The following is a 21,662-nucleotide window of genomic DNA, read 5'->3' on the forward strand; positions in this document are numbered from 1 at the left end:
GGGCCCGCTGGGAGTGGAGAACCTCGGACCGCAGCCTGCCCGCCTCCTCCGTCCACCTGCGACCAGCTCTAGAGCCTCGCCAACGGCATCCCAACAAACAGGCTACACTCAACGACTGGTGACTGCTTGAATCAGCCAAACAGACAAGTAGAAAGAGGACATAAATGTAAAATAATAAAGTCTTGCTGGAAGACAGAGTTATTTCTAAAAGCCAACAGCTGCAAGAAAAGCCGAGATGACTTGTAAACAAACAAAAAAAATCAAAAGTTGTTGACAAAGAGTGTTCATGTTTTGTTCGGAACTCTTCTTAGAATCTGAACTTTTCTCGCAGCTATTTTTAAAACTACTGTTTCTCCATTAGGTATTTAGAAACATAAGACAGATTTTTTTCCCAAACATGCTCAGCAAAATGATTTTCGAATCTGACTTAAGGTGAATAAATAATACGTTACCTTTGAGACTAGCAGCGAAATGATTTCTTTTACGGTGCTGTCGATCAAATCATCTATTTTTGAATGGTATTGTTGCTGGATGTTAAAAGACAAAGATGCATTAGTTGATGTGGACACAAAACTTTTGTTCTAAGTCATAAATGCTTTAAAGCTCCCAGTTATGACAGATCGGATTTACTTAAAATGATCATTTTGAACATTAGAAGAACAAAACCTTGAAAACGATCCACCCAATCAACACTTTTTACATTGTGGTTTGAAAATTTTCCCATGTGCGCTGTTGAGTTAAGCAGCTAATGGGGTTATTATATAGATGAATTGGGTTCTTATTCTTATTCAGGCAGAGGAATGTGAAGGATACTTTTTGTCTTCTCCTCTATAATTAAGGTGGCCGCGTATTTTTCTAAAGGGTTGGTTTAGCTGGAGAAGCAAAAAGACTAGAAAAAGATTTAATTAATACAGCATTTCATGTCTGACAACTCTCATTCATAAGTTATTTTAAATGTGCTCTAGAAATAAAATGAGCTCCCAATTGTTCACTCTAAAAGGACCGTTTTGTCAGCGCACGGAGCAGCAGTTTATACAATTCTTACAATATGCTCAAGCAAGGGCAAAATTAAAATTTCATCAACAAAGGTGAATAGATGGTAACAAATTAATAGGCCATAAAAGGTATAATGAGGCAGCACTCACTCCCCATAGTTTTATCACTGCTTCCTCATGAAAAAGACGCCTTTAAGTAAATATAAAAAAGGTGTATTTAAAATAAACCTGAAAGCCTCCTTTTTTGCTTTCTTTAGAGAATACTGGAGAGTTGCATTCTTAAATTAGCAGGAGCTTTGGCTTCTGCGGTGTGTGGAGGCACATTCATTTAAACAGTAATTCTTGCTTTAGAAGCATTTATCTGACAGCCGATTGTCCCCAATAGCCACTTCACAGAAAATGTGACTTGTAAAGACTAACCCTATCTTGATGGTTCAAGGCTTCTTGGAACAGCTAACATAATGCACAGAGTAAAAGTACTCAGGTCAGTATAAACATTAGACCAACTTAACAGCTGCTGGATGAATGGTTTCCTAGGATGTAAGTTTTTGAAGGCTATTTTTTCTTCTGAAAACATGTCTCAAAGTTTTCATACACAACAAAACACCAACTTAGGTCTGCTCTGGAATACACGGGCGTGATCCCCCCACAGGCTCTGACAGTTACAAGTGGCCATCTACCTGCATAAAGAAAAAGGGAAGCATAATTCTGGAGCACGTCAATTCTCTTTTCTGCAGGTATACGTGCGTGTTGATCTGTGGTCTAAAATTAATCACACACATGTGAATATGGAACTTTCCAGGCAGGTATTTCTCCTAGAGGGAAGAATTATGTGTCTGTCTTCCTGAAAAAGGGCCTTCCTGGTTCTCAAACCCGTGCTCTCCAGAAGCAACAGAAACACAGAGGGTGGATTTCTAGCACAGTAGTGTGGACCCCTTGGCTTTTTTAGAACATCCTGGAGAGAAGGAAGAGGGGCGGAAAATAAAGAAAAACAAAGGAGAAGAGAAACAGCCCAAAGACCCTGGCTGCCTGTTGAGATAGCTGGGAAGGCTCCCCAGCGCCAGCGGGAGCCTGACCTGCGTTAGGAGCCTATGCCAACGAGCTGTGCCCGGCTCTTCCTCCCTGCTACTCTCTCTTTACATCCTTCTCCCTCCAAATTTGTGTCTGTGCAGCAGGTGGAAGTGAGATACCAGACGAGGCTCCTCTTTGGGGGAGAACAGGAAAGGGATACAGGCGTCGGGCTTCTTCTCTCTTCTCTCTCCTGGAAAGTGCTATCGGCCATACGGGGACCCAGGTGCCCAGACCTCTGAGGGCTTCCATGTTCTTAAATATATACTTGGTATGTTCCGTGTGTGTCTATATTTCATTTCTTAAAAGATTTGTTGCTGAGTTATTCTCTATACCCAACATGGGGCTCACGCTTACAAACCCCGGAACGAGAGTCACGGGATCTGCTGATGGAGCCAGCTGAGCACCCCTGCCATGGAGTCATCTTTTGACTCAAAAGTAATCAAATGTCATCAAAAGGCTACTGGACATAAAACTGTGGAGCTTCTACATGTTAAACTTTTAGACTGGATCGATTTGGACACATCTTACGAGGTGAGCCACTCAAGAGGTTCCTCACACCCTTTTTTATCAAGAGGCAGGGAAAGGTATGGACCCCAGGAGCCATCAAATTCTCCTATAATATTCACCTTCAGACTATTTTCTTTGACACCTGATTGAGCCAAAAGCAGTGAGAGGAGAGAGGGAGGGAGGGAGCCGGGAGGGGAGTGGGGAAAGGGGGAGGAGACGGAGAGAGGAACACAAAAAATTAAAAAGGAAGAAAGTAGAGTAAATGTACTGCCCAAGGGGCAAACCCAAACAACGTAAGGTTTGTTAGGTTTTTATGATGTGACATTTTGCTATTGTAAACTTATCTGATTAGCTCGGGCTTTCACTAATATTAAAACTGCTGAGAACTTCCAGAATCTCCTCTGGCTACACAGTTGTCAGAGGTGGTCTGGAGGCCCTGGGGAGGGGAGTGGGCAGGTGGCCTCAGAATCCGTATTTTACATACACATTCTGCAAGGAGAATAATTCACATATGCCATACAGAGGTGACAGAAGGTTAGGCGGGAAGAGCTGTTCATCAGGGGGTCCAGACAGCACCCAAAGACAGCCCAGATACGCCAAAGGAGGGCACCGAGAGGAGGAGGATTTGCCTGCACAGACATCTACGCTACCTAACCTGAAACTGGTAGATATTTTACTGGGATTAATAGACTGAATTTTTGATAAAAATCTGCAAAGTTTTTGTCTGCAACGATAAGAACCTATACAATTTCTATCAGAATATTCCAAGCTGGATCGATAATCCTACATCCCAGGGCTTTGGCAAATTACAGCCCCTTTCTTAAACTAATTCTCTTTACATCTGCCCTCAAAAGCAACGGGTCTGTGCTTCTCCAGCAGATGACTCGGACTCTAAATCAAGATTAACCTGTAAGGAATTCTCACTCCGCGGAGCCCAGGGAATTGAGAGCTCAGACGCGGGTCTGAAAGCCTGCCCCCCCCCCCCCCCCCAGGTACCTATCCTCTCTTTTCATCTGACTGCTGCTAATGTAAACACACCACACCGGAAACGAAGACTAATCAAATGCCAGCACAACCCAGCATTCTTAAAAGATTTGGGTCTTTCTCTTGGGGAGAACTTTAACGGAATTGAATTGTTAGGTCTGGAGGTGGCAACATTTTACTGTCGTTGAGAATCCTACACAAGGAGCCTCCATCACTGTGCTTTCACCCTTAATGGATGGGCTCCTATCAGATGCAGGGGCGCTGAGGGCCGAGAATTACCTCAGACCCATGCAGTCGGTGGAGAACAATGATATCTAAACACTGGTGGCTCTGTGGTCTCAACATCTGTCCCCGAGGAACTGGCCTGAGACTGCTGACTCATTACACACAGCTGTCACAGGAGCAGATCATTGGCTCACTAATGACTCCATTAGACACCATTCTGGGCTGCGGTTGAGCACGTCTGCATCACCACGTGCCACGTGAGGAAACAGCCGTAACGCAGGAGCAGGGAAGGGGCCGCCTCGTGGAAAAGGAGCTGGGAAAGTTTTATCTCGGCAATGCCATAGGACAAATTTCCTGGGACTCTGGAGAGGTCTCTCAGTACAACTGAGGCAACTATCCCTACTAGGTTTATCTAGGTAAGCAGGTATTTTACAAGGTTCCCAATTGTGTGATAATCTAGTTTTTAATTTGTTGCTTGCTGCAGAATGAGGTCCACTGGCTCACCTCTGCATGTAAAGTATTTGCTAATTCGCAACAATTCCAAAACTTACCTCAAGCGCAGAGAGGGAAACCCTGTGCAATCATGTGGGTATATGTATTGGTGATTAAAAAGCAAAGCAAAAAATCCTTCTTTTGCACTGAAATTCTTATTTACCACTTTTCATAGTTGCTAATGGGTTTGACACCTGCACATTTTGAATTGTATTAATTGCATGAAAGTTGTGGGGAACTAATTGTCTCTGGTGAGAAGGTACAGATGCAAATATAATGAACAGTAGCAGATTATACTTTTCAAAACCATCTACCTGTTAATATTAAGGATCATTTGACAATGCAACAGTGCTTTGGCATTTGTGCGTGTACCTGTTTTCCTTTTTAGGTACTAGAGAGAGTCGTTTCTTACAGGGGAGGATTTTTTTATTATTATTTTTTTACTTATTTTATTATTTTTTTCAGGGGAGGATTTTTAGAGTGGTGACGACCAATCAGTCTGTTCATTCAAAAAATATTTACTCAGTGCCTGCTATGTGTCAGGTACTGCCATGCATGTTAAAATAAAAGCAAATGGGTAAATTCCAGTATCAGTGGGAAGAGGCAAGATGTTCCTATAAACCTGATGAGAAATGGATGGACGTGTGAAGAGAGTTAAGACAATATTTCTGGGTAGACCATCAAAGGCTCACATCTGTAGTAAAAACATGAAAAAGTAGAGAGGAGCCACTGATATCCAAGCCAGCTGCTTCCTCAGTCAGATAATTAGAGGTAATAAGTCACGTTGCAGGCGTTCAGAGAATAATTACTGAACATTCTATAACACATATTGGTTACTTAATGTATCTGTTAGGTTGTATGTGCTATGGTATTAGAAATACATCTTTTCCCCTCGAAATTGCTCAAAGAACGAAATATGTGCATGTGCATAAATTATGGCCAAATAGCCAGTGTCTGTATCTGGGTTAAATAAGTATGAAATTTGTAAATAGTGGACCTTGTCATCCCCTAAGAGCTACCTAAGAGCTACCTAAGCCCTTCTGCTTGAATGAGAATTGTTAGCTTAGTAGAGTCACCCTGACTTGTATTCCTAGGTGGCAACTGTAAGACCTGTAAGATTTAGCAGATCCATAGAGCATAAAAACCCCTTTGGCTTATCACAAATATATATAGAACAGATATATAAATATAAATGTAAATATATATACACATATATACATATATGATATATATTCATATATGTATATATGATATCACATATATGTGTGTGTATATATATATCTTATATATATATACATATATATGAGAGCGACTCCGTTTTGTATGCATACGACTTTTCATATCATGTTCCTCTGAAGTTCTGGGTAGTAATTCAAGACAACCTTGTGTGGGGAAGAGGAAGGGCTCCTGACCCAGGCCTGCCCCTGGTTCTGGTTACTGCCCAGGCCATGAGCGGGAGGCAAGACTGTACGCTGCTGGGCGCGTACCTACCTTACTGAAATCCACAACTGGGTTCTTCTGCAGGAAGTGACCTTAGCAGTGGCCTCCCGGTCCTCAAATTCGGAGGTGCCCTGATATATGTCATCCAGAACTCCAATTTTTTCTAGTATTAGTCAAAGTATATACTACAGATATATGCACCTTGAAATAGTAATAATCACTCTGCTTCTGAATTTTGAATGTTGTTTAAAAAGGAGGGTGAATTTGTTTCTTTTTAAATAATCTTATCCTTAAACAATCTAAGAGAAGTTTGTAGGTTCTGCAGTCTAATAGGGAAGAAACATTTCTCTTGACATTATTTAAGGTGTAAGTATTTATAGGTGTTTTAATGTCTCTCTGCGTATTGCTATGTTATAATAAGCTGTCAGTGTTCTACACATACACAGAAAACATAAACCTGAAAATGGAATTAATTACATTAATTGGAAAAGGTGAAAATAAAAAATGTACACTTATAAAAATAATAATTTAAGTGAAAATGTGCTTTTACAAACAAAAAAAATAAATAAAAGAGAGAGACTTACCCATTGACTACCAAACTGGATCATGCCATGGAGAAAAAAAAAAAAAAAAAGACAATGAAGGAGAACATAAGGGAAGAGTAAAAAAAATGATGAAAAAGTAATTACAATGAGAAAAGTGGCAACACAATGTCAATTTCAACAGATAATCTAAGAAAAATAGATCCATTTTCACACAAACGTCACTTTCAACAAAAAGAAATCATGGGATAACATGAAGTGTGTTTCAGAATATACAACCAAACAAAACATGAATCAAAATGAAAAAATGGGATATTCATTTTAAAAAAAGAAGTCTAATTTTTAAAGCACATTCCTACTTTATTTTTAAAACACGGAAACTTCTGTATGAATAAAATATTTCACATGCTATTTTCTGTGCCTTGTTTTTTGAATGCAAACTCTGGATACTCTAGATTTGTATAAACAAAGCGGGGAGCTTTCTAGCTTTCTTATTTGCTTGTGAAAAGCAAGGTTTATGTAAATACACAACACCTAAGCTGTTAAAAGCTTCAACTGCCACTTGTAAAATTTTGGGCAGTGTTCATAGAAAGGAGAAGAAAGTGACATGAGCCGGGGATGAAGTCCGCTATTATAGTGAAGAAAAGACCAAGCGCTTCTATTGAGGAACTTGGCCTTTCAATCTAACCAAGGGAGAGCCTGGAAACAGCTGGGGCACCTTGTGCTGCACGTCCCTGTGGGACACTCGGTTCACTTACCTCTTGTCCTCCCTCCAGGGCACAAAGTTTGGTGCTTTGCTTTTTGGCGTCAACGAGTACATTAAACATTGTGCACACAGAAGCCGGAATGCGCAAGTCAGTTGTTTTGCTTGCCTTTTGCAGCTTGATTTCAAATGCGGTTCTTGTTCTATTCATTGAAACACGAATTCAGAGTAAGAAATTCTGAAATACGTCTCACCTGCTTAGTCAAAGTGAAATCAACACCACAAGATGCTAATTTAAAACATGCAAATAAGGAGCGCGGCCTCAGTTTGGGAGCCGGGGGTGGGCTGCTCTTCTTTATCAGGTGTCTCATGAAAGACTGGGGAGGCATTTTGTATGAAACAGCGTCTGCAGTCATGCAGACAGTATCTCTGCCCAAAGGAAGCCATTTGTTACATCTAGTGTAAGACGTTTTATGGAAAAATCTCTTGGTTTTACTTAACTGCCTGAATTGATTTCCAAGTATAAAAGCCACTTGCATCTCTGCATTAAAGCAGAATAAATCCTCTGTGTGAGGCTTACCAAAATAAATAAATAAATAAATAAATAAGTAAGTAAGTAAATAAATAAATGAATGTACAAGTCTGGAAAACTCTAAAACATCATAATTAATGTACAGCAGAGAATGTCTACTTCTTCTGTGTCACTTAGGTTTTCTTTCAAATATCTGAAGTTGTAGATGGGTGTTTGAAAGAAACTGTGCAACAGGCAATTTGGAATTGTTTTCTGCTAAAGTATCCAAAGATCACCCAGAGATTTGAAACATTAGAACCACATATGACAAGTGTGACTTTTTTCAAAAAAAACATCATATAATCGAATTCCTGGCCTTGCCTTAGGAAGCCATTAAACATTATTCTAAATGCTGTATTTTCCTTAACTTTGGAGAATTCAGGATTATTCAATCGCTCCAACCGGTGTTTATTCCCATATGCTGCCCCCATTGTTCTTGTAAAGGGGCAATGGGAAAAACGATGCTTGGTTAATTAGAGATACAAAGCCGATTTTGTGAGAACTATTCAAAGAAATGAAAGCACAGTTGGGGGATTCTAAGCCTCATCACTTATTTCTGGTTAAGTTTTGAAGAATGTAACTGGATGCTTGGAACTCATCTGACATGGAGAGAGAACACCGGAAAACAGAACAAGTGACGGCCCTGATCCTAATCTGGGTTTGCAGTGCCACTTCACAGCACGCAGACACAGCGCATAACGTATAAAGTACTTAACAGGCCTTTTCCGTATGTCTTGGCAGTTACTGCCTCGGGATTTAAAGCACAGTATTCCCAGAGAGACAACGACCAGCACAACAGAAACGATCACTATCCGGGACGAGGGCAGTGTTAGGAGGCGTGGAAAACAGTTTCGGGCCGATTTTATCAGTTACACGAGGCCCCAGAATTTAGGTCTATGCCTAAATTCACATCACCTTTCTTGTGACAATTATACAGCAGATACTTGGTGACAAGTGCTACTCTGGGCGCCGGCGTACTAAGCAGCAACTTGAAAACACAGGTCTACCTTTTGACACAGGCCTCTATCATATCACTGGCCATTAGTTTGAGTCTTTGCTCTAAGTGGTGGGCAAATTCCTGTTCTGGCCAGTGTAGATCAAAGACAAACATTTGCAGTGCATCGAGTTTCCAAAAAAGGTCTTCTGATGTTGCCGAGCCATTGCTGGAAGAAAAAGGAAACATGAAGAGCGTCATGAACTTCCACCGTGATGGCCAACACATTGTCTTTTCCCTTTCCGTACCGTTTGCCATTAGTGAAAAAATAACACATAAAATCTCTAACAGTCGGTATTTTCTTTATTCGACCTTCTAAATCTCTTTTCACGTCTTCTTAATAAATAAGGCAACCCCCCCCCCAAAATAGAGATGAATATAGTAGGAAGGTGTCATAAACAGGGCCTGAATGGACAAGGATATTTTACTGAGGAAAAGGAGCCCAAGGGTACAAGGAAGAACAAACATTTAAAATGTTTTCTTTCTTTTTTTTTTTTTTTTTTTTTTTTTTTACCAATGTGTAGGATACAAATACAGAAATATTTCCTCCTAGAAATTCAGAAGAGTACGTTTTATGAAAGAAAGTCTGTATGACAGCGCGGCAGCTTTACTCTCCCACTCATGCACACGTGGTGCCGTGCTCATCCTGGTGGCTTGTGTCGTCTACAGACAGGAGTGTACGGGGGGGCGGGGGGGGGCTCACATTTCTCAGCGACAAGAGAAGGGGACCGGGTACTACAAGTGAAACAACAAGCTGAGTAGGGGAGCAAGCCTTACACCTAGTCTGAAATGATTCGTGACTTTTCTAGCTCCTAATGGAGCCTCCCGGTACAGGGTAGAGTCTAACAGGGAAAGGACGCCCAGGGTGCTCTGGGGTGGGAGCCAAATCGCGTATCTCGGGTCATCCCATCTCTGGAACTCGGGGCCTGGATGCGCTATGCGTTCACGGCTGTGCCAAGATTACTCTGGGCGGCTGGTAGCACGGTACCTAGGGCACGTGGGCAGCGGATAACACTACTGCTTTCCATCATGCAAGGATCTGGCCTAATAGGGAAACAGGTGATTTGAAAGTAAAATACTCGTATGTTAGAAGACCCTGCAACTTAATAGTAGAAGAGAACAAAAGGAGAAAAAGGTGCCGTGTGAGTCACCTCTCCTCAGCTTTCCCGTCCGTGTTGGACAGACACTGAGCTGAAAACTGTCTTTTTAGTGTTCGAAACAAAAATAGAGAAATGAAATAATGTATCATAAGAGCACAGTGGAAAAGTTGTATAAAGATAAAATTCTTTTAAATCCCCACTTTGTTTAGCTAAATATATCTTAATTAGTTGGCTTTAAAAAAAAAATCACCTCTGTCTTCGGCTAATTAAAAGCCATTTCCCTCCCCACCTGCAGCTCAGCATCTTTCCTGCGTCGCCAACCTTCTTTGTGTTCCGTCTCCCCTTCTGCCAGTGACTCCTCGTGGTCTCCTGGCCTAGCCAAGACGTGCTCGGAGTTAAGTCCTCAAAGGACCGATGCAGCAGAGCCCTGAACGCCACCCACAGCTCTTTACCCCAATACCTCTTCACCTTAAAAATCAGAGCCCCCAACGTACCATGAAACAAAGGAACCAGACAACATCATGTAGACATTGCTGTGAAAAATGTTAGAAAAAACACTGTATTTATTTTTCCCTGTTACCATATAGTTAATAAAAATAAGAGGAAAAAAAAAAAAAAAAGACAAGGCAAAGCCTCTATTACATACCCACAGTGCTCATGTGGTAAATCAGAAGATCTATATTTTAAGAGTAATTGAACCTAATTGGTTCAAGAAGCAAATCTAATAAGTTTTCACTTTGGAGAAACATAGGTAGGTACTGGAAACGTGTGTTTTCTTAACAGCGTAACAAAACAAGACAACCATCATCAAAACAAAATCTGAAATACTGAAGGTGCAATTCTACTGAAAACAGACTTTCTCATAACATATGACAATTAAATCTTTACAGAGACTATGGATATACGTTTCTTTTGTTCTTTGATGCTATGGTAAGACTCTGGAACAATAAATGTGCTTAATTGGGAATGTAATTAAGGTAACAAGTGTCTGTTATGATTAAATAGATAAAAAAATGTAAGTAGGTTTTCTCTTGAGCTGGAATACATAACCTGCAATTTACTCAGAACTTTTTCATTTTAAAATTATTTTTAATCAGTGACCCATTCTGAAAGTATTATGAACAGATTAAAGAACTCAAACATGAATAATGGACTCAGATAATTTCCTAAAAATGCCAGTAGGAAGCACATCTTATTGGCATCTACTTTTGGAGCTAAAAAAAACAGAAAACCCAAAAAACCCAAACAAAACACGGAGAAGGAAGACATTGAGGAGCTTTATAATTAGTGCTTTAAAATGAAAAGTGAAAAAAAACTGAGAGCACCAGGTTGGCTCAGTTAGGGAGCATGGGACCCTTAACCTGGGGTTATGGGTTCAAGCCCCGCCCTGGGGGTAGAGATTACTTAAAAATAATAAAAATAAAATCTTTAACCAAAAAAACCCACCCAGAACCCCCCAAATTAGTGACTACATCGTAACATTACAAGTAATTGTGAGCACCCCGATGAAGAGCCTAACGTTGATAATCCTGACACGTAAAGATGACAGTGATTTCCTTGTAAAACGTATTTTTTATTTCCTCAGAATGATGAAATATTTACGAAGCCACGATCTGTCATAATTCCTGTCCTGAAATGCAGATCATTTTAAAAAGGGACTCCCAATAAATGAGATTCACGTTCCACATAGATCTCAAAGCTAAAAAAATAATAATGACCAAAAAAGAAGTCTAAAGTTCACCAGGCAATGCCCATAATAGTGCTCGTGGTTAAAATCCAGGGTGTTGAACAGGTGAGGGGTGAGGAAGAAGAGGAGTTAAGTTACAAAACAGTATTAAGCAGCACAAAAAACACGTAAACTTAGATTCATTATACTTGCTAGACAGCTGCCAAGCACGCAGACACGAGTCCGTACACTGTAACCGCCCAAAGCGTTTGCCGGAAAGAGAAAGATCCCCGCGTGACCTAATAACTGTCACGGGCCAGTGATGACGTTTCACTTGGAGAAATGCCGCTAAGCTATTTTGCAAGTTATTCTTCTCCGTTTCGGTCTTCTGTCTCTTCCTGAGGGTGTGCACCTTGACGGGGGGCGGCCTCAGCCGTGGCGGGGGGGGGGGGGCTCTGCACATGCTCCCGAGGCCGAGCACCCGGGTAGGGGAATGACAGCGCTGGGCAGACGAGCCCGGTTCAGAGCCTGCCTCTGCCGCTTACTTACTGGGGGACCTCGGGGCCTTTACCTTCTTTGTGACTTAGTTTCCTTAACTGTAAAATGGGCACAGGGACATGTACCTCCCAGGGTTACTGTGTGGCTGAACCGAGATAACGGGTTTGACACTGTACCTGGAACGTACTACTAAATGCTCAATGAGTGGGAGCTATTTTTCTTCTTCTAGTTATTTTATTCTTTCTAGCTGACTTCGTATGAGATCTTGGCCACGCACAGACTAGTACTGAGTTCATCTGATTGCTCGGAGGTTTATACTTTTGAAAACTATACCGTTTTGAATAATGATGACTGATGGCAGTAAAAGTGAAAACCGTAATGTAGTTTTTATTGAGAGCCCAGAGTGTGCCAGGCACTCTTCATCATCCTTTTTTTATTTTTTATCCGCACAAAAATGTCTTTAAATTACGTGTCATAACCGTTTTGGCACTGGGGAAACTGAGGCTAAGAAAGACTTAATGATTACTAAAGTAGGATCTAAATTCGAATTTCAAAGCCTGTGCCCTCTTCGTTGTAGTGACTCTCAGTTACCGCACATCCGCGGTACGTGGGCTTATCACAACATGGAGCTAGCAAATACTGTTTTTATGTTATAAGGATTATTTAAAAATAACAAAGTGCATCAACTGATACATGAAAGCACAAATGAAGAACTTGGCTGGTGTTAGGAAATAAAGGACAATCGCTTCTCTGCAACCTGAAATATTATTTCTTTACAAGTGTGACTAAGATAAAACATAAAAACATTATATTCTTGAAACTATTCTTCTGATGGTTTTCTACACGTAGAAGAGGAACTATGTGGGCAGTGGCAAAGCGGCCACGGTGCCTAGATATACTCTTGCCACACTGATCGCCCGAACTGTGGTAGATCCTTCAGGCGAAAGTCTACAACCTGACTCACAAAATGACCTCCGACCTACAGGTCACATAGGAACTACATCACACCAGTGAGTGGTTTTTTTTTCCCCCCCCAATCTGTATCATTTATCATCAATTTGCTCAGCTTCGCTCAACAGCTTAAAAAACTCAAATGAAACCAAAACATAGTATTCCTCGACCAGGGATGATAAGTGCCATGCAATCCGAACATGAACACAGGTGCACAGAACACAGCCCAGGCCATGCACTAGCTAACACACCACCAGGAAATAAGTGAGGGATACACACGTGGACTCATATAAAGAAGCCATCCACGGAGGAGTAGAAAAGCTAGGAATCTGTGGAAGAGTAAGAGGCAGACTTGGAACTTTTGGAAGAGCTACATTGGGAAGACTGTTGGCGATATTCCTGTAAAGAAACAAACAACGTGGGAAGGGACCACCATAAGCAATAACTACAGATGGGCCATGTGTAAAGTCATAAGGTCAGGACGGAAGAGACAGATGTTCCATGGACACTTGGCAAGATACCTACTTGACAGGCTGCCATGTCTCTTGCTCAAACCCTCTGTGAATTGACTGGGCGATGGAGGACTCCATGAGATCGACGTAGCGGACAACCGAGGGCACAAAGATTTCTTGCAAATGTTTGTGAAATTTTCCATTACATAAAAGTGCTGAAACAGTCAAGCAGAAACAGCGTTTGTCAGAGGGATCATATCAGGCATTTGGGGAAAATAGGGGTGAAAAAACGTTTCCTGAAAGAGTCTGGCGCAGAAGAATGGGTAAAATACAGACGATAACGGATCTTGCTCCTCATAGGGAATATATCGTGAAAGCTAATCAAGAAGCATCATCAACCTCCTACGTAACGGCTGTCAAAACGCAAACAGGTTATATCTCTGCAAAATCCTCCTGGCGGGTGGGACGCGTTTACTTTCCAAGCGATTTAGCATGTGAGGCGTATGACCACTTGCTAGAGATTCAAGGGAGCTGCTGGATAACATGACGGTCTTGACACACGTCCGTGAGAAGGGAGTTACGATCCCCGTGCTACACGGCACCTCACAGAAGAGCTACACACATTCGATTCTAAGAGCTAAGCGCGATTACTTCTAAGAGATACACTTATTGAATTCACCAGCAGGATGACTGTGGCCTTGGAAATGTCTATTCTGATTCATGAACTTTTCAGTTATTTGTGGATTTTCTTGTAAGTCATCCAGTTTTCTACATGCATCTTTAAAAAGAGCGTGTCACATGCACTTTTCAGGAGTCCCTTTGTGTTTAATGCGTCATATACTATGGAACATCCTGCCTGAAACAGTTGTGGAAGTCGTAGAATTTGTGCGGTCAGGATAGGGCTGTTAAGTAGATCGGTAATAGGAAAGGTGCAACCTCCCTACACTAGAAGGTAGACGCTTTCCACGCACTGGACGTAATTCCCCTAGAAGATAGGTCAGTGCTATTTACAGACTGCTCGTCCCACCCACTCACTCCTCTGCTGAATCTGCGTGTTGAAATCTTAACGTCCAATGTGATGGTGGGGCCCTTGAGGGGGTGATCGGGTCACGGGGGCAGAGTCCTCGTGAGCAGGATTAGTCCTCTTGTAGAAGAGAGACCCCTGGACTCTTCCGCCATGTGAAGGTGTAGCAAGAAGACGGCCACCTGTGAAGCAAACTTTCACCAGCTACCGAACCTGTGGGTGCCTTGACCTTGGACTTCTCGGCCTCTAGAACTGTGAGAAATGACTTTGTTGTTTATAAGCTACCCGGTCTCTGGTGTCCTGTTAATACAGCCTGAATAGACGGAGACAGTCAGTGTGTGTCTAAGTGGCCCTATGAAAGAGAACCTGTAGGAAAATACTAATGTTCAGTAATACTCAATAAATAATGTGTAATTTTTTAGATGATGGTACGTATTTGTTTCTCAAGTGAACATATCTTTATTTTTTTAAGATTTTATTAGGGTGGAAGCACAGAAGGCGGCTCACGCTCGGTGCCTGACTGCCGCAGACCACGTGAAGGATGACGATGATGATGATGGCGGCCTGGACTACAGCGGCAGAGGTGGAAGGTGAAGAAAGGTCTCTCAGCAATCCCATTCGCTTTTATGGATCCCAATAGCTGTACATGCTTATACACGAAATTTGGCAACTAATGATTTTAAAGTAATGCCTTATAAAGTACTCAGCTGAATGTGCCATTTTCCCCGCAGAATCTTCTCCAGGGCAAAAATACCCTGAACGTTAAACAGTGTTTTAAAATTTAGGCAAAGTATGTGACCTTTACCACAGTGGCATGAACACTGTTTTAACTGATTCTGGAATTTGTCAGAGGCTGGAAAACTAGAGACACATAAAAGTGGGGTGGGAAGCAATTCTAAATACAGAGGAAAATACAACACTTTTTTTTTTTTCTATTTCTAGTTAATATGGCCTAGTACTTTTCTGTGGTTAGATAATTTTTTTCTGGCTTATCTATATGCTAAAAGATTTCTTATTAAAGTGGGAACGGTAATCATATTTAAAGATAAATGTCCTATTTAGGAGATTAATGTTATCTTAATGATGTTTTCATTAGCACACGGAAAGGAGCTTTATTTATTCCTGGAGATTCAATCACAGAGCTAGAAGGTACTGTATAGATCAGTTCCTTTTGCCAAATGTCACCTAAATAAGGATGTTGAACTTAAGGATGAAATATTCTCACTCAAACCACCTAAATTATTGTGGCAAGCAAATTAAAAAATATGCCCGTATCTGAATTTATTGGTTTTCCACTTAGGCACTCTCTTTCTCTTCCTTCTCCTCCTCACCAGCATTTTTGGAGTGTCAAGCACAGCTGCTAATGATTGAGAAATCATCACAGAAACTCCACGAGAGAACCACTATTATGTTTTTCAATCTTACCAATATGGAAGCTGGAGGCACAGAGAATCTAGGGACATGCGGTGAAGTCATCCAGTCATTAGACAATAAAACAACAGAACAATAGACAATAATTAAAAGCTCCCTCTTAATCTCCCAAGATTATATTACCATCACCCCTAAATTTACATTACCGTCAATTACCATAAATCTATCCATCCATTCGTACAGTCATCCAACCTATCAGCAGCATGTCACCGTCTTTTAAGACCTAGAAATGTTGGAGATCGTTTGAGGTAGAAAAAAATCTTGTAAATGACACGTGCATTACTCCACATCTTAGACGAATTATATATTTTTAGAATTAGAATTTTGAAAAACTCGTCTACACTATGAAAAGTCAAGAGACTGAGGAAAACTATTACATCTGAATGAGCTGACAGATGAATTAACACTGTGAACATATTTCACGTGCTCATAATACACATAAAGAACTGGGCAACTTTACCTTTTTATACAGCTAGACCGTAGCTTAGCCCTTAGTTTATATGGCCTACTAATAAAAAAATGGAAAGACCCACAGGCTCTACATCTCGGTAGGTGCCGTTAAGTGCTGTCATTATGTCTAACTAGTCCAAGACACGCTCACCTAGGAAATTATTACATCTGCAAATGAGTACCCTACCTCATCATTCAAATGCTTTATTATACATTTAGAGATTAGGTATGTTGGCTATTAAGTCCTACTTAGTTGGTTAAAATGAAGAAGCACATAGGAGAATCAACACTCAATGCTGTTATTAAATGTTATAATGATCCTAAGATTAAGTCCCAGATGACTCAAACGTACTTCTAGCAAGACCTCTCTTTTTTGATGCACTTGATAAACACTGAATTCACTAGCGTGTTAAATAAGCCTGCTTCTCTTGTATTCCCACCATGGGAGTCACAACAGAGACTGGCCACCAAATCACTCTATCCGTACCTGGTGATTGTACCAAGGCTTGGCCTTTACTTTCTGCATCCAATTAGCAATCAAGACCTGTGCATTTTTCTTTTTTGATTTAAATTTTAGGTAGTTAACATACAGTGCAGTATTGGTTTCTGGAGTAGAATGTGTTGATCATCACTTAAATAAACACCCAGTGTTCATCTTAACGAGAACCCTCTTTAATGCCCATCACCCAGCATACTCTGTATCCTTCATACCCTTAACACATCCCTTCCTCTCTTCATCACCACTGCTGTTGCCCTACTTGTAACTTTCTCATCTCTTGCCTTGATTAGTACGATCATCTCTTTCTTTGTCTTCAGCGTCCTAATTTTCCCTTCGTCAATCCACCTTCTTCAAATCTCAAAGCAGGGGGCTGCCAACATACAAAACTATAATATCCTACCTAAAGATTATAATCTTTTAGTGGATCATCACAACAGATTATAAAAGCCTTTGCACGGTAGGCCCGGAGCCTGCTCATGTTTCACTGAGTGTTTTTCTTTTTTTAAAAATCGGATTATAGACCCATTTTCCAAAGTTTTAGAAAATTGGCAACTGGTAGTATTATTTCTTCGGACATTAGACTCAGGAAAGGGGAAGGAGAGAGGGAAGGAAAGGAAGAGAGAAGAGGAGAAATAAGGGAAAAATGCAGAGGGGGGCAGGAAAGAGAAGAGAAAGCTTGGTGTCGAAAGGTAAGACTGCAGAAACACACATGACACTACACACGTGTATGGAAATGTACCCTCTTTTTCTCAGTTGCCCATATGCCAGTTTGCATTCCACTCCTATGAGACACTGTCAAAAGCCCTCTTAACATGTAACCCCAGGCATCAGAACGAGTGCTTCTATCTGCCCCATCTGGCTTAGTAAGGAGAGGCTGTGGTCCGGGGCTTGCCACCTGTCCAAATCAAGCCTCTCCAAGGCACCCATTCTAACAGCTCGTTGCAAGAGCCAAGTTCTCAGTGCGGCCGCATCCAAGAATGCTTCTGACATTATATCTGACGTGTGCAAGCAGAAAGGACTGCTCAGAGGAGTCTGGAGTAGTGGTTACAAGAATGCAAGTGGAGGACCAGCATCCACTCTGTTAAATAATCTTTTTTCCCCCAAAGATTCCACATCTCCAAACATCACCTTGTCAGAAAATAATGAAGCCTCAATGACATCCAGTCCAACGGTACAATTAGAAATGGCAAAAAGAAAGCAAAAGTCTTAAATAAAAGGTAAACTAGGGATGCCCAATTATTTTGAGCATCCCAATAATTAATAAATTAGTGTTGGTTATTTACATACCAAAAAGAGTCTTGCATTCACAAAAGAACTTGTCATATGCTTTTTTAATAGTAAGATTTCGACTGAGAATTTCAACTATGATCCAATTAATGACAATTACTGAGATAATAGTCACTGGATAAATGAAGAATAAGCAGATAAAAGAGTTCCTGTATTCTTTTTAGGGTAAAAATATGCTGTTGACTCCTGAGTCCGTATGATCCAATATTATACTGTGCCACCCCATTCCAATTAGTCAGCATTAGTGGATTATTAGGAAGAGTGACTTCCCCACTGAAATCCTAAATAGGCATTTCAGAAGGAAACCAGGAACACATGATTAACAAAACAAACAACACCGGCCACAATAAAAACCAGGACTTTGCCAGGAAACAACAATTATTCGAGGGACTACAAGCCGTAGACGCCCTGCACAATGAAAGCCCACTGGACTAAGATAGAAAATTAGGAGGCCACTCTCCGCGTTAACAAGTGCGCATAATGAGGATTCCCGTCACTGAAAACATGAACATGGGCTTCAGGAGGAACGTCAGGAGGATTGCAGCCTAGAACAGACTTACGTAAAAGGAAGAAAATACACACAACCAAACAAAAAAATCCCCTGAGATCTCGGAGTAGCACCCAGCCAAGAGTCTGGGCACATTATATAGGCACTCGATACATGTATGTTTGAGTGAATAAACACTGAATCAATAGCAAAATAAATACTGAATAAACACCATCAAACATCCAGCGCCTAAAGGAAACTCTGAGAGTGCACTTTTCAAGCTTAAGTAGAATAGGAAACATGTTGGGTTTTATTTTCCTTTTAATTAAAATCTCAATAGGTAAATTTATACAGTCTGGTAATATTTAATTTGTACATTTTCCTTGCGTAACAACCTCCTAAAACCACATGCAACTCTTCCTTTCCCCTTGGTGCACTTGTTAAAAATAATCTACCTACGTATGTACCTAAGGGGTGAGAGCCCTGGTGTTGTGACGTCTCCTGCGTTGTAGACAACAACTCCAGATCCAACAGACCTAAGCTTCAAACCACAACTAAAGACGCCACCGCACGGTACGCATAACGGAGTTACGTTTTTAGTAACTATTGCATCACCGTGAGTGTGTGCATATGCTCCACTGGACGGTATGCTTTTCAAGGGCCAGAACGGTTTTAGATACGTGTTTCTGCAAGGTGACGGGATTTGTAAATTTTAGGCATTCAGGGCCTGTTTCTTGCAGAATTAATTCAGGGAAAAACAAAAGAAACAGTAACCAAGGCTGAGGGTAGAGGCAGACAAAGAAGACTCACAGCCCCGCAGTTCTCAAGCTTCCCATCTCTTACGAGATTAATATTAAAGCCAAACAGAGAAGTCTGTCATTTTATTCCAGCTATGGCCAGCCTTCTGGCCGGGATTACGTCCCCCACTGCTTGCTCTGGGTGATGAAAACACCCGAGCACGGCTGTAACGTGATCAGACGTAGGGTTCCCGGTGCTCATGGCCTTCGGGACTTACAGAGGTTTCTGCAAATCTACTGTGAAAGACACACAGGCCTTTTAGAGGCATTTCGGAGGTTGTTTTCTCGAAGGCATTAAGTCCTACAAAAATATAGAAAGCAGGGCAGCCTGGGCGGCTCAGCGGTTTAGCACCACCTTCAGCTCAGGGCGTGACCCCGGGGTCCCGGGATCGAGTCCCACGTCGGGCTCCCTATGTGGAGCCTGCTTCTCCCTCTGCCTGGGTCTCTGTCTCTCTCTCTGTGTGTGTGTGTGTGTCTCTCATGAATAAATAAATAAAATCTTTAAAAAAAAATTTAAAAAATAGAAAAAGCTGACTAGGAATTTAAAGTGTCAACATACAGTAAAGAATCTAGAGCAACACTGTAGAACTCAAAAAAAAAAAAAAAAAAAAAAAAAGCTAGTGACTTCCTGCGTTTTTATTTGCTATCCAGTCTAGCAAAACACATTCTGAAATATAATCTCGAATTCAGTCAGCCCTGGAGATTGGAGTTAAATGCACTGTCGCATTTTGGCGGTCGTCTCCGCGTGTGTCAGAGCGCCTGCCTGTAAAACGAGGCCGAGCACAGCCCTGCTCGAGTCCCGAAGTCGCATCCGCCCGGCGTCGCTCCTGGCAGACGTATGGACAGATGTATCTATAAACACCAATTCGTGGATTTCAGACGCACAGCTCATTTAAGCGCTTGCGGAAGGGTAACACGCAGGTGTCAACCCTCCACATTTCAAAGCTTGAAGATTAACCTCATATACAATATGGTGACCTAACAGTTCTTCATTTGAAAGAAATCTGAAAAATAATCTCTGATACAGCCCAAGTGTGAGAATAACCCAGCGGGATTTCCACTTCTTCATTTCTTAATGAGTTTTTTGATAATGAGAGGTGACTTTGCCAGTCACTCTGGGCTCTATTATGGCTAATTTGACTCCACTTCACTCTCCTTGTTAATTATTAACACTAGCCTTTTTATCCTCATGAGACCACATTCCAATTTTTCTTTTTTCGATTCTTATGAGCCCATCTTTATGAAGGTGAAAGTCTTGGAGAATAGGTTTTCACTTAGTGCAGAGCCCGAACATTTATTATTGGTCTAGGCAGAGACGCTGTGACACTGATTATATAAGCACGGGTGTTCTTCGGGATGGCTTTAACGTGCTAGCAATGTGAAAAGGCTGTTAATTAAAGAAGAAGCACCGTGGTATTTTTCACTTGGGAATCAGTTCCCAAAAGAATGGTCATTTGCCACTTGCTAACATATCCACAGATTAAAAGGTGACTAGCTCCAAGGGTTTGCCTTTCAGTAGTGCTGAAAGACATGATCTGTGCCATTTGCAGATGGCTTTCATCTGTCAGGAGCGGTCACTGGCCGTATCCATTATCGCCAGGACCGTTGCGGGGGCAGCATGCAGGGGTGGGATCTATTTGTACCAGCCTGACGGGCGCACAGCATCACTTAACTATCATGCTAATTGCTTCATTATGAAAACATTTATTTTGCCTCAATTTTAATACACCTCTTTCTCAAGACTGTTTCCTTAGATACCGTTTAAAGCGATTACCCATTTAATCATCTCTTTCGTTGGGGGGGTGACCGGGGTGGACGGAGGTAGGCTGGAGGGACGAGCAGGAGCTCAGTGTCTTCTGGGCAGAAAATGCAGGCGCCCGAGTTTGTTTTCATAATCAGTTCTGCTCTGGGAATCAGTGGGTGAGTCTGTGAGGGGCAGGAGATTGGGGACAGTTGCTAAAATTAGGGTGCAGCTGGTACTCTTCCCTGGAGGAAAAACCACAGTTCATCTCCAAGGGTTCTTACGGCTAAGACTCTCCCTAATCACGCCCAACTTTAAGGAGAGACGCCTGTCCCCGACAGAATTTTCTTCTCCTTAATACAGGAACTGGATTTGCGGTCTTGGGTCTTGCCCCCAGCTCATGGGTCGAGTCTCTGGCCTTCTCACCATGGACATTTTGTCACATGTGTGATAGGACAATATATGCCATTGTCTGGTTCCTTCTATACCCTTTGGCCCTCTCCACCCCCCCCCCCCCAACGATGCCAGGACCTTATGAGAATCTTCTAAGGTAAAAATAAAACTTCAAGGAATTTTTCTATTTTCCTTTAAAGGATTCTGTTATTTTACAAATGTCTCCGGAACCTGCTTTTGTCCGTGCAGACCCAGACTGAGCGGGAGACCAAGCGAGGAGGCCCCCAGCCAGCTCTGTCCGTGATGCCCATGAGCAAGCTCCTTCCCCGGGCACACTGCCTCTTGGGATTGAGTTTCCTCCG

The 21,662-nt window shown here is 41.7% G+C and overlaps 1 protein-coding gene across 4 annotated transcripts in view; it reads right to left on the minus strand.

Moving 5' to 3' along the window:
* Window positions 1-21,662, minus strand: part of CADPS2 (calcium dependent secretion activator 2) — a 447,623-nt gene that overhangs the window by 39,100 nt on the left and 386,861 nt on the right. For 3 of the 4 annotated variants that reach the window (XM_055314463.1, XM_055314462.1, XM_055314461.1), the window contains exons 19-23: window positions 13,265-13,406; window positions 8,538-8,693; window positions 7,015-7,162; window positions 6,299-6,313; window positions 453-527 (exon numbers count right to left, since the gene is read on the minus strand). In XM_055314463.1, the coding sequence (XP_055170438.1) occupies window positions 453-527; window positions 6,299-6,313; window positions 7,015-7,162; window positions 8,538-8,693; window positions 13,265-13,406 (536 nt within the window). The remainder of the gene's footprint in view (window positions 1-452; window positions 528-6,298; window positions 6,314-7,014; window positions 7,163-8,537; window positions 8,694-13,264; window positions 13,407-21,662) is intronic. The other variant, XM_055314464.1, reaches the window with a different exon arrangement.

This window comes from Nyctereutes procyonoides, unplaced genomic scaffold (assembly GCF_905146905.1).
Source record: "Nyctereutes procyonoides isolate TBG_1078 unplaced genomic scaffold, NYPRO_anot_genome, whole genome shotgun sequence".
Lineage (NCBI taxonomy): Eukaryota > Metazoa > Chordata > Mammalia > Carnivora > Canidae > Nyctereutes > Nyctereutes procyonoides.